At 41.1% G+C, this 13911-nt stretch overlaps 1 protein-coding gene across 1 annotated transcript in view; it reads right to left on the bottom strand.

Moving 5' to 3' along the window:
- Positions 1 to 346: 346 nt before the first annotated feature.
- The window catches only part of SHISAL2B (shisa like 2B), a 478734-nt gene continuing 465169 nt past the window's right edge, over positions 347 to 13911 (bottom strand). The window contains exon 3 of the mRNA XM_053699696.1: positions 347 to 483. Within this exon, the coding sequence (XP_053555671.1) occupies positions 347 to 483 (137 nt within the window). The remainder of the gene's footprint in view (positions 484 to 13911) is intronic.

Raw genomic sequence — 13911 nt, 5'->3', positions numbered from 1 at the left:
CAGTGACTCAGTTTGCATCATGGCTGTTGAGTGCATGCCACTGTTGCTGAGAAGGCACAGTGTTTGAATGAGGGTGCATGGGACATATTCACATATGCTCGTTATATAGTTAAAAATATCACTGAAACAGAACATGTGTACTGCAAAAAAAAAATAAAAATAAAAAAAACAACACTTCAAAATTGAAATGGTTATGTGCATTTAAATAATTAGTTTTATGTCCCTTTAATGATTACACAGCTTAATATAAAATACATTCTATACAGATGAACTCAGATTATTTTACAGTGTTTATTTTTGAATTTAAGATATGGCAGAAACATTTTTTTTTAAAAAATCCAGTGGTTTAAACTTTGGTAGCATTGATCTGAGATACATCAGTCACTTTTTCTTGCACATTTCCATCAGCCTCAGAAAAGGTTTCATTTGCTGAATTCATGCTTCTTTTGGAGTAATCAGATTTGTCCTTTTTCTTTAAATTGCCTGTAAATACACAAAATTATTACTTATTCTAAAGGACAGCAAAATAGAGAAAACCCACACCAAATCATGGTTGTTTAAGTAGCAATTTAAGCATGGAAGCCAACAAATGCAGTTTTCTCACACTGCATTCTAATTATTTTTGTTATTTATAATGTTATGTTCAAAACTTGAAATATATTGATACTGTATATACTAATATAAAAATTTCAATTTCAGGTAAAAAAAAAATGACTGATATGGTAACAGCAACACAAAAGAAAACACAGTTTATAACTTTAATCAAAATTCTTACAATGCACACATATAGAAACACACACACACACACATATATATATATATATATATTTATATATATATATACTGTATATATACTGTAACATACTGTCTATATATTCTGTGTGTGTATGTATATATATATATATATATATATATATATATATATATATATACATAAATACATAATGGCTAGATTACGAGTTTTGCGTTATGAGGGGTGCGGTGCTAACTTGCACGTTATTGTCACCGCTCACTTCCCTACAGCGTTGGTATTACAGGTTTTCAGAAACCCGGCGTTATTAGGCAAGAAGTGAGTGTAGAGCAAAATTGTGCTCCATACCGCACAATGTTCCAATCAGCCAATAGCATGTGAGCTCAATCCTATTGGCTGATTGGATTAGCCAATAGGATTGAAGCTCAATCCTATTGGCTGATTGCATCAACCAATAGGATTTTTTCACCTTTAATTCCGATTGGCTGATAGAATTCTATTAGCCAATCGGAATTCAAGGGACGCCATCTTGGATTACGTCATTTAAAGGAACATTCATTCAAGAAGAAGACATCAAAAGAAGAGGATGCTCCACGCTGGATGTCTGGAAGATGGAGCCGCTCCGCACCGGATGGATGAAGAGAGAAGATGCTGTCTGGATGAAGACTTCTGCCCGTCTGGAGGACCACTACTGCCGGCTTGGATGAAACGGCTCCCGGCTTCGTTGAGGACTTCTTGCCACTTCGCTGAGGACTTCTCCCGGCTTCATTGAGGATGGATGTCGGCTCTTCAAAACTGTAAATGGATCTTCAGGGGTTAGTGTTAGGTTTTTTAAGGGTTTATTGGGTGGGTTTTAGTTTTAGATTAGGGTTTGGGCAGCAATAGAGCTAAATGCCTTTTAAGGGCAATGCCCATCCAAATGCCTTTTTCAGGGCAATGGGGAGCTTAGGTTTTTTTTATTTTGGGGTGGGCTTTTTTTATTTTCATAGGTATTATTAGGTGTAATTAGTTTAAATATCTGATAATGTCTTTTTTTATTTTGTGTAATTTAGTGTTTTTTTTTTATAATTTAGGTAATTGTATTTAATTTAGGTAATTTATTTAATTGTAGTGTAAGGTTAGGTGTTAGTGTAACTCAGGTTAGGTTTTATTTTACAGGTAAATTTGTATTTATTTTAGCTAGGTAGTTAGTAAATAGTTCATAACTATTTAGTAACAATTCTACCTAGTTAAAATAAATACAAACTTGCCTGTGAAATAAAAATGAACCATAAGCTAGCTACAATGTAACTATTAGTTATATTGTAGCTAGCTTAGGGTTTATTTTATAGGTAAGTATTTAGTTTAAAATAGGAATCATTTAGTTATTAATAGTAGGTTTTATTTAGATTTATTTTAATGACATTAAAGTTAAGGGGTGTTAGGGTTAGGGTTAGACTTAGGTTTAGGGGTTAATAACTTTAGTATAGTGGTGGTGACGTTGGGATAAGCAGATTAGGGGTTAATAACTGTAATGTAGGTTGCGGCGATGTTAGGGGCGGCAGATTAGGGGTTAATATGTTTATTCTAGTGGCAGCGATGTCGGGAGCGGCAGATGAGGGGTTAATAATTTATTTTAGTGTTTGCGATGCGGGAGGGCCTCGGTTTAGGGGTTAATAGGTAGTTTATGGGTGTTAGTGTACTTTTTAACACTTTAGTTATGAGTTTTATGCTACAGCTTTGTAGTGTAAAACTCATAACTACTGACTTTAGAATGCATTACGAATCTTGCAGGATAGGCTGTACCGCTCACTTTTTGGCCTACAAAAGCTTGTAATACCGGTGCTATGGAAGTCCCATTGAAAAAAGATTTTACGCAAATTGCGTAAGTTAATTTCGGGTACGGCCAAAAAAGTGTGCGGGACAGCTGTACCTACAAGACTCGTAATAGCAGCGGTAGTGAAAAAGCAGCGTTATGAGCCTTAACACTGCTTTTTTACTCATAATGCAAAACTCGTAATCTAGCCGTAAGACTGTGTGTATATATATATATATATATATATATATATATATATATAACCTGGCAGAATTTATGATTTCTTGGCCATTTTTCAGAGAATATGAATGATAACACAAAAACATTTCTTTCACTCATGGTTAGTGTTTGGCTGAAGCCATTTATTATCAATCAACTGTGTTTACTCTTTTTAAATCATAATGACAACAGCAACTACCCAAATGACCCTGATCAAAAGTTCACATACCCTGGTGATTTTGGCCTGATAATATGCACACAAATTGACACACAGGGGTTTGAATGGCTATTAAAGGTAACCATCCTCACCTATGATCTGTTTGCTTGTAATTAGTATGTGTGTATAAAAGGTCAAGAGTTTCTGGACTTCTGACAGACCCTTGCATCTTTCATCCAGTGCTGCACTGACGTTTCTGGATTCTGAGTCATGGGGAAAGCAAAAGAATTGTCAAAGGATCTGCGGGAAAAGGTAGTTGAACTGTATTAAACAGGAAAGGGAGAGAGCTAGGAACAAACAAAACGTCTGACGCGTTTCCTGCCATAGGCACTACTCCTTAGCTCTCTCCTGAGCTTTAACGTACCCTGTATGAGTGTATAGACTTTCAATAAAGTCTGTTTTTTACTTGCATTACCTATTGCTGTGCCTTTTTCCTTGCAGCAGGTTAAAGTTCTATTGTTGCATATTGGATTTTCTTTTCCGGGAGCAAGGGGAATGTCTCCTTCCCTGCCAGCAAGGTGTCCTGGATTCAACCCGTAAAGCAGAGTCAACAGTACAAGGTAACATTACTTTGCATCAGTGCTTTAACAGTGGCATGTTACGCCATAAGCATATTTGTTCATTCTACCGCTAGGATTGACAAGGAATACAACACCAATTATAACACATACACAATTGATACACAGCTTGGGATTTAACGATATAACCGAACTGTCAGTAATAACACTTATCTACGCTTGCAGTACGTGTAAATTGTATGTCAGTGTACAAGCCGCAACCTCCGTTGAATGTTTAATTTTTTTTAGTTTATTACATCAAACAGATAGATATAGAATATTTTAAAACTTTTCAAAGCATTTTAAAAGGCATTAGACATATTAAAACATGGATCCATGTGTGCAATAAAAAATAATAATGAAAAGCTGCTATGTCTTGTTGTATGGAAACCAACTGCTGTGACTAACCAGATGATGCAAGGGTTTAGGCAATGGAGTTTATAGATGTGTAGTTATTGTAATTTCTTTTTTTAATTTTTGGATGTTGGTCTGAACAGACCCCAATTATTTTCCTAGTAAAAACAGTTGTGAAACAATATATCTTAATTGGTGAAAAAAGGGATAAATGTGATGAAAAAAAGGCATCTAAGAAAAAAAAGCAAAATTCTTGTGGTACCAAAATTTGCATAAAAAACAAAAACAAATGCAAAATTTGCATAAAAAACAAAAACAAATGCAAAATTTGCATAAAAAACAAAAAACTAATTAAAACCAAAAGCAAAAAGGAAAATAGTCTAAGGTTTTAAAATGTGCACAATAAAATTGGTGAAATAATCCAAAATGATGTTCAAAATTATATAATCAGGGAGGCGGGGCTTGGCCGCACTAGCTGATGGCCGCATTTTAAGTTAGCTCTGAAGCCTCGGTAATCTTATGAAAGGTAGAAAGTAACCCACAGCGTGTCAGAACTTTGGAAATTACAGAAACAGCGCCTGAGAACTGCGTGAATAAAAATACTAAACCTGCGACTTATCCGGACGGTGTGAAACCACTTAATAGCAAGATGCGTGGTGAGGCCTAAAACAGAGCAGAACCAGCCACCATTTCACAAGTGCCTAAACTGACTTTGATGACCACACCGCACTAGAACGAGTGATCAACTGAATACACAGAGGCTCTATAACCGGACCGGTGCCTCGTGATAGAGGAGTACAACAACTCTGTGCCGTGGAAAATCCTGCCTCATCATACCGGGATCACGCCACCCGTGCAGACACTCTTACCGCTAACATCCGATCGGCTGACTGCAATCAGGTAAAACATCCAGCTGATACTCACAGCTAGACCAGTCCACGGACAGCAGTGGCCACATACTAGATAGGAGGGAGTCTGAGCATAGGGTGAGCTTGAGAGCCAGTCAAGCGATACTAAAGTGAGCACTACCTTTGGGCCTGACCGGAGGAGGGCCTCCTAGTTCATTTCTAGCCTGTTAGAAGTAATTATTAGAAGCACAGCAGCACTATACTCAACGCAGTACCCACTATATATAATTGCTATCGTGTTTCACTGAGAAGGGGGAGATACACTCAATTAAACATACAGATACAGAAGGACAGAGATATAAAATAGCAGCTGAGCACATTACAGCAACACCGGAGCCCCTCTTCCTGAGACCAGTGCAGGGTGCCTGTACAGTATTTATCCACTGACCTCAGAGTTGTCAACATGGCTAATAGACGCATTACTAAACCCCTTAAAGGATCCCAATCCTCTAACTTGGAAAGCTACCTCATCACAACAGACACCACTGCAAACACCAACAGGGATAGTGTGGAACCCAGCAAGCAGAACACTGCAGTCCAGACATCCAACTCAGACCCACCACTATCTCACTATGTTACTAAAGAGGACATCAGACACCTCTCCTCTAAGAACGATATAAAAGAAGCAATGTTTGATGTAAAGTTACTATTTGGGGAGCTTAAAAAAGACATAGCTGCTGTAGACCATAGAGTCACTCAGATGGAGGAGGCACAAGAAACAATCCAATCTGACCTACAACAACAGGGCAGTAATATACAGTCACAGGAAGCTACAGTTCAAAAGCTCACTGACAGGATTGAGGACTTAGAAAACAGGAGCCGGCGCAATAATTTGAGGCTCCGTGGGGTCCCTGAGACAGTGGCCCCCCCTGATATAGAAAGGTATGTGCAGGCCCTGTTCAAGCACCTCAAGAACTCCCCAAACGCAACTGAAATCCCGGTTGAAAGAGCCCATCGGGCCCTTAGGCCTAAACCTCCAGCCAGGGCCCCACCTAGGGATATTATTATTAAACTCTTGTCCTACTGGGACAAGGAAGAAATTCTACGGCACTCCAGAAATAAACACCCTCTAGTGTTTGAGGACACGGAAATTCAAATTTACACAGATTTGTGTCCAGCAACCCTCCAGAAGCGGAGGGACCTGCGCTATATTACCTCCACACTCAAGGACCATCAAATCCAATACAGATGGGGATTCCCCACCTGCATTATAGCAACAAAAGATGGCACCTCGGCAATCTATAGAACACCAGCTGATCTTCCCACTCTAAACCAGGCCTTTGGGCTGCAGGTAACCCCGCCGGGCAATATGGTGGCACCAGCTCGGCCTGGACCTGAAAGAGCTCGAGATGAAAACGTCCACTGACTCTAGCTTGATAAGTCAACTCCCTGGACACAGATCCACGGACATGCTCTACCTGGCACGTTCCACCCTGGAGACTGGTGGCTCCTGGGGTGATAATCATCGACCCAACTGATCTTCCAGACAGATAAGTTACCATTAATTCAGATATGTTTTTCCCAAAACAGCTTACTCATACACAACTCCAGATGAACATTTTGGTTTGAGCTTTTACCACCCTACCGGGTAGAGGCATCAAAATTTGGACAAATTGACTCTGTGATAATCTAGATAAATAGCCCCTGGGCTAGATATGACCTCTACACTGTAATATGAGTACATAAGGAGTTTTATAATTGTTCTTTTTGGGTTTATACTGTATTGTCAGACTATGTGAACACACCCTAACATAGGCTTACTTATGCAAACTCCCCCAGCTTATATTGATACAGCGCACAACACCTCCCCGCAGGAACATAACAAACAACACTGGGGTGGGACTGTGTGTTCAAAAATGTGTATTATGGTTGCGGTCTCCTGGGGATATGGGCAATGGGTCTTCACTGTTGTGGGGCATGTTGTTTTGTGGTTCATATTTGTCTGTTCCCTCAATGTTATTCATTGCTAGTTCATATGAGAGTTCTGACACTGATTGTTTGATATTTCTTTATTTGGGTTACTTTACCTACAAAGTTTAATGTTTGCATTATCATCCTACATAAGAGTACTGAGGTTACTACCTCCTGTATCATATTTCTATTTGTATTTACTGACTGTACCTCTACAGTCTACACTCTTTAACCTCTTCATCTACCCGAGCGGCAGGTGGGTCTTTTAACTCTGGTCCTACAGGCCATATCGGGACTATCTGCTCCTTTCCCTACTCTCTCTCTTTACCCTCCACCCGAATTTCTGGAAGCTCTTTCTTATCTTACCTGCTCACACGTCCTCAAATGTTTTCCTGCTCCCCCCTTCATTTCCTCTTCTCCCTCCCCTCCCCCCCCCCCTCCCCTCCAACCCGTTTTTTTTTTTTTTTTTTTTTTTTTTCCCCTCCTCACTAACATGCATCCACATACCAAAGTACACTCACTTGAACTTCTTACCATAAACGTTAAGGGATTTAATAGTCCCGAGAAACGCTCTATAATCACCTGAGATTTACACAGACTGAGAGGCGATATTGTTTTCATCCAGGAAACACACTTCTCAAAACATAAAGAACCAAAATGGTTTAATAGGAACTACCCTGTAGCACAGTTTGCCTCTGGTCCTTCAAAAAAAAATGGGGTTGGGATACTATTTCACCATTCAGTCCCATTCCAAACAGAACAGATAATGAGAGACCCTAATGGCAGGTATCTAATTATTACAGGCACACTTTATGGGAGACCAATAACCTTGGCCAATCTCTATTTTCCACATAGAGCTCAAGACATATTTTTCAAAAATGTAGCACTTAAATTACTAGAATTACAAAAAGGAACACTATACATAGGGGGGGACTTTAATGTCTCCTTGAGTCCAGTTTCAAACACAAACACTTAACGCGATCCCTCAGGGATCTGGTCCTTCACGACATCTGGCGAACCTTGCATCCAACGGAAAAAAATTACACCTTCTACTCTCATCCTCACAAAAAATATACGAGGATTGACTACCTCCTCACCGATTCCGCGGGCCTTGCGATAACAACTAGCTGCTCGATTGCTCCGATTACGTGGTCTGATCATGCCCCGGTTAGATGCACGATCAACTGGCCCAATACACCGATAACACCATTTGTTTGGCGGTTAGACGAATATCTACTTGATGATAAACATCTGGTACAAAAACTAAATGACAGCATTGAAGAATACTTTCGTCTAAACGCAGATGGAAACTTAGACAACGCAGTTGTATGGGAAGCTCATAAATGTGTCACTAGAGGCCTGCTTCTGAGACACAGCGCAGCTCTACGTAGGTCCAAAAGAGACACCTACAATGATCTGCTAGCGAAAGTAGCTCAAGCAGAACTAGCGCATAAAGAGCAACCTAATAGTGAGGGAAAACAGGAGAGCCTGGCGGCTGCCAGATCAGCCCTGTTACGCCATCTGCGAGAAGAACAACACAAAAAAGCACTAATTCTTCGCCAACAATTCTTCGAGCATAGCAATAAGGCGGGTAAATTTCTGGCACGAGCCCTTGCCAGGAAGAGACTCCGCTCGTACGTCTACGAAATGGTTGATAGCCAAAACAGGGAGTGCAAAGACGGTCAATCAATTGCCAATGTCTTTGGAAATTTTTACAAATCCCTATATAATCTGCACACTACAGCACATGGACGGGAGGCCCCTGTGGATGGGCAGACCTCTGAGCAGAGGATACTGGATTACCTTGCAAAAACTGATTTACCAAGTCTGTCCGACGAAGAGGCAGAACAATTGGATGCCCCTCTCACTGCTGAGGAGATTCTTAAAGCTATTAAAAGCCTTCCAGTGGGCAAAAGCCCTGGTCCGGACGGATTTGGGTCCCGCTATTATAAAAAATTTGCGGGACTTCTAGTCCCACACTTACTACTACTGTTCAACAGGCTACCTGTAACACCTGAGCTACCACGCTCGATGCTGGAAGCATTCATTTCTGTCATCCCGAAGCCGGGTAAACCAGAAAACCTGCCTGGCAGTTACAGGCCCATCTCCTTGCTTAACTGTGATGTTAAGATCCTGGCCAAAGTGATCGCAAATCGCCTCAAAACTTTTCTCCCTAGGTTGGTCAGTACGGACCAAACAGGGTTCATCCCAGCCCGAGAAGCCCGGGACAACACCTTAAGGGTTGTGCAACTGATCTCTTATGCACAGGCCAACTCTGCTCCGTTGGTACTTGTCTCAACGGATGCGGAGAAAGCCTTTGACCGGGTGAACTGGGCCTTTATGAGACATACATTAGGGAAAATGGGGTTCGGCGCACGCTTCACGAACCTTGTATTCTCCCTATATTCGAACCCTAGCGCTAGAATTCGTGTAAATGGCTTACTTTCAGATCCCTTCCCTATATCCAACGGTACAAGGCAGGGGTGCCCTTTGTCCCCCCTGCTATTTGCTCTGGTTATAGAAGTCCTGGCGTGCCGCATTCGAACCAACAGTGACATTGTTGGTGTCCGGACGGGAGGAACAGAACACAAGCTGGCAATGTATGCCGACGATGTCCTACTAACTCTTGCTGATAATGCACGTTCACTGCAGGTATCGCTGGAGGAAATTGAGGCGTTTGGCTGTGTGTCGGACTTTTCATTAAACCTCTCAAAATCTGAGATCCTGAATGTCTCCATCCCACCGGAGATATTTGTGGAGCAGGGGTACAGATGCCCTTTGAAAATAGTACCACAGCACCTGAAATACCTAGGAATCAATTTAGCCTCCACTGTCAAAGAAATGGTCAACGTAAACTATAAAAGTATTAGGGATGATATCCTACGGGACTTTGCGGCTTGGGGAAATAAAACCATCTCCTGGATGGGCCGCATAAACATTGTCAAAATGAATGTCTTGCCCAGGGTCCTATATATTATGCAGGCTATCCCTCTGGCATCAGCTGGCCACTTAATCCAACAGATTCAAGCGGCAATAGAGACATACATCTGGAAGGGATTGAAGCCCAGGATACAAAAACTAACCATGTATCTTCCTAGAAGCAGAGGCGGGGCTGGCGTCCCACGCTTGCATACCTACTTTAGAGCTATCTTACTACAACGACTTGTAGAATGGTGCCACTGCTCACAGAATAAAACTTGGATAAACTTGGATAGAGAGATCCTCCAAAGGGGGAACGTTGGTTCACTCGCATGGATCAGCCCTAACCACCGCCCAAATTGGGCAGTACAGTACCCCCTGATCTGGGATGTGTTGCAGACCTGGGACAGATTACTTAGGAGTGGGGGATATATCTCTACGGCTATCTCACCAGTTATGCCGGTTCGGGAAAATCCAGATAATGGTATTGAGATCAAACCATTCTCTCATGACGATAACTACCCACTGTCGGAAGCTGCCATATCAAATGTGCTGACAGACGGTAAAATTAAAACACAGAAGGAGTTGGCGGACTGGGACGGCAAATTATTCTCCTCATGGTTTAGAGTGGCCCAATTGAGCCACTTTGTCAGCACTATCAGCGAGAAAGACTCCCTTAGTAGGCAGAAAACGCATTTTGAAGCGCTATGCACATCAGAGACCCCACCAAAACATTTGATCTCGATACTTTATAAGCTTTTGATGGAAGGAGGTGGGGAGGTGGTCCCCTCGTATGTAGCTGCCTGGAAGAGAGATCTAGAGCTCGAGATAGACACTAAAACCTGGCAAGTAATTTTTAATAGAGCTAGGCGTGTATCGGCATCTGCAAAATTACAAGAGATGCACTTCAAATTCCTGAGTCGGTGGTATCTCACCCCTCAGAGGCTGAAAAAACTTTACCCCAATGCCAGTGGGGAGTGCTGGAGGGGCTGCGGGGAGGACGGATCTATACTACACATTTGGTGGCACTGCCCACACATACAACCCTTTTGGGTGAGCGTATTTAGAGAAATTAGCAGATTGTTGCAGATCATTCTCCCACCGAACCCTAAATACCTGATTTATCACGAGTTCCCAAAGTTAGCTATGGAAGCCAAACGCCACTTGTTTCTTTTAATGCTAAATGGAGCTAAGGAACTTATACCAAGACACTGGAAATCTCTCCAAATTCCGAGTACAGAGGAATGGAAAGCTGAAGTCCGAAATTTACTAGACTTAGAGAGATACCATTATCTTAGGACAGGGAAGCTAGAAACTCACGAGTACATGTCATTAATCTGGGATGGTAGGAATCTATGATCTGCTCTGGTGTCTGTTAGAGTACAGGTGTAGATCCTATAAATGCTCCTGTAATTGGTCTGTGGAACATGATTCAGTCCCTTTTCACCCTCCACTTTTGCCCCCATCCCCTCCCCCACCCCTTTTGGGGGTGTGTGTTTTTTTTTTTTTTTTTTTTTTTTTTCCCTTTACCTCGCTCTCTCCTTCTTCTCTCGTCTCTCTCTCCATCATCTCCCCATTCTCTGAACCACCTCCTTTCATAATCTTCTTACTTATATCCTATTTTTCCCCAATCGCCCCTTAGGTGATATCTCCTTTATGCGCTAGTATTATATACTGAGTTGAACGTTTTACTGAAGAAGCCTAACGCAATATGAGGCGTTTATCTTGGAGCCCGTAATCTTATGGGCTCTGGGATGGGCCCATGCCTCGATCAAGCATACTCAGATTTTCTATGTCTTTCTTTCATTATCCTTTGATATGTTTTAAATTTCGCACTTAATAAGCTCATGTAACAATTAACCATATGTCAATAATGTTCAGATGCTCTGTTCCTATATAACACTTGTGTAATGGCTTAAAATGTCTCCTTACAATGATGGTTTGTTAAGCACCCAAGAACAATTGTAATGTAACACATCAATGAGACAACTGCTGTAACATAATGTCTGTTCATTAAATAAAGCTTATTGTTTAAAAAAAAAAAAAAAAAATAATAATTATATAATCAAATCAAGGTTCAAAAATAGTCAAATCACTGTGACCAACTTGTATTCCTGGTGGTGAGAATCTAAGCAATGTCCCCAGTTCTCCAGGTATCCTTAGATTGTATACCGTAGGTCCTGAGAAATCATGTGGAAAATAAATCAAATAGTGCAGATTGTCTTTAAAAGTTGTTCTAAAATTGAAATTGGGCTTACCAGTTCAGAGTCAACGTGTTTCAGCCTTAAAAAACAGGCCTTTTTCAAGACTGAAGATTGTGTGTTACTGGTGGCCCTTATGTACTCTTCTATTTGCATAAATTTGGGCACAAATTCTTAGGTGCTCCGTAGACCGGAAGTGATGTTTATTCATTAACAGCAATGTTTCTTTTTTCTAAGGATCATAATGTACTAGTTCAGTTTCCTTTTGTCTTACTTAGCGGCTGTGATTTATTGATCGGCTTTTATTAGTGTTTTAATGTTATTAGTCCTGTTTCAGTTGATTACACGCACGCTAGATGCACACAGGGGAGCTTTGCACCAAGAAGGGAGAAAGCTGCTTGGCGGTATCGACCCACGGAGGCCTCAGTACAGAGATTGGCCCGTGGTGCCGAAATAAGCCAGGACTGAAGATAGATGTCCGTATTCCACAGTGGACACCTCAGAAGTCCCGCTGCATGCGCTAAATCTAGCATGATCGTTCTCTAGGTGGAAGATCTAGGCAGAGGAGGAAAGGGCTACTGACTAGCGGAGAGGTGGTATCAGTTTAATCGGGCCTTGCCCCTCTTCCTCTTTCTGGCATGCCGGGTATGCAATCAACACTGCTAAGGTGTTGTCCGAAGTCCATTCAATAATATCTTATGCACCCAGAGCCTTCAAGGTTTTGAATGTACGGGGCTGTGGAACTTCAGGGGATATAGGTATTCTTGCTTATTTATGAGGATAACCAAACAAGAGACTGCAGATTTTCTAGATTCAAGTTAAAGCAAAGGAAAAAAATATATATATCCCAAGGAGTATTCCCTAATTTAAAGAGAAGGTGTTTTACTATGAATGGAAAGAACAGCAAGCTGGGCTGCTGTAAAAGGCCCAGCCTGCACTACTTGGCACATTTGAGTGCTGCAACTTTTGTGAGTACCCTGAATCTGAGGGTTTTTTTTTCTGATTGTATCAAATGTAAATGGATACACACATGTGGCTGTCTTTTCTTCTCTCCTTCTCCTTGTGTCTGCTGAAATAAAGAGGACCAGGAACCTGCGGTACAGAATCAAGCAGCGGAGCTGCTGTAAAAGGTCCAGCCTGTATCTATTGGCCGGAGTATGTGAGTACCCTGTGTAAAGTTTGACCTGCTCTTGCTCTGTGGAATATGGATATACACGTGGCGTTCCGTTTTTCTTGCTTTATTACAGAATCCTTAACAGCCTGTGTGTGAAGAGGACATCAGCCTTGGGAAAAAAGAAAAGAGGGAAAAGGGCTTCCTGGACACACAGCATTCGTAGAAGAAGGATACCATAATTGGTGGCGATCTGGTCTAAAACAAGGACTTATCCAGGACTTTTGGCACTTGAGTACCCTTTTTAATTTTTACAGATCTCTTTATCTAATCTGTTCAAGGATTGTATTATTATTATTATTTTTTCCTCTTTCTTTTGCTGCATTGATCTCTTAAAGGTACAAGTAATAGAAGACAGAATATTAAAGCTTAAGATTTCATAGGAGGAGGATTGACTAAACATTACATACTAAATGTGCCAGTTTAGGTCAGATGAATATTTATTGACTAGCTAAAATAAATTATATTTTAAAGTATTTGGAAGAACAAATTAGGATCAAGATTAGCTGAGCGTATTAAAAAGGTTAATCCCGGGGGGGCGGAGCTAACAGCAGAAGAAACAGGACGCACAACTCAGGAGCTCCTGCTAATTTTACAAACTTTAAGCTTTATGTAGTGTATAACTTGCACTTTTAAACTTCGCTCTTGTTTTACACTTATGTAAGAAGGAAAGCAACATCTTAAAAGACTTATCTGAAGCCTTAAACATCAGCTATACCACCTGCATGGAGACATACTGTCTCGCATAACCACGAGGCAGAAGTGACTACTACACGACTAAATATGGCAGAATTTTCTGTTCAGTTACAAACATTACTTGATAGATTTGAGGAGAAGATGGATCACTGCTTTTATGACCTGCTGTCTATTGTAATAAATCAGCGCGGGGAAGAGGCTATACTAACACC

This window comes from Bombina bombina, chromosome 2 (genome assembly GCF_027579735.1).
Source record: "Bombina bombina isolate aBomBom1 chromosome 2, aBomBom1.pri, whole genome shotgun sequence".
Classification (NCBI taxonomy): Eukaryota; Metazoa; Chordata; class Amphibia; order Anura; family Bombinatoridae; genus Bombina; species Bombina bombina.
The sequence above is the reverse complement of the archived record's forward strand: the minus strand, read 5'-3'. Positions and strand labels throughout refer to the sequence as shown.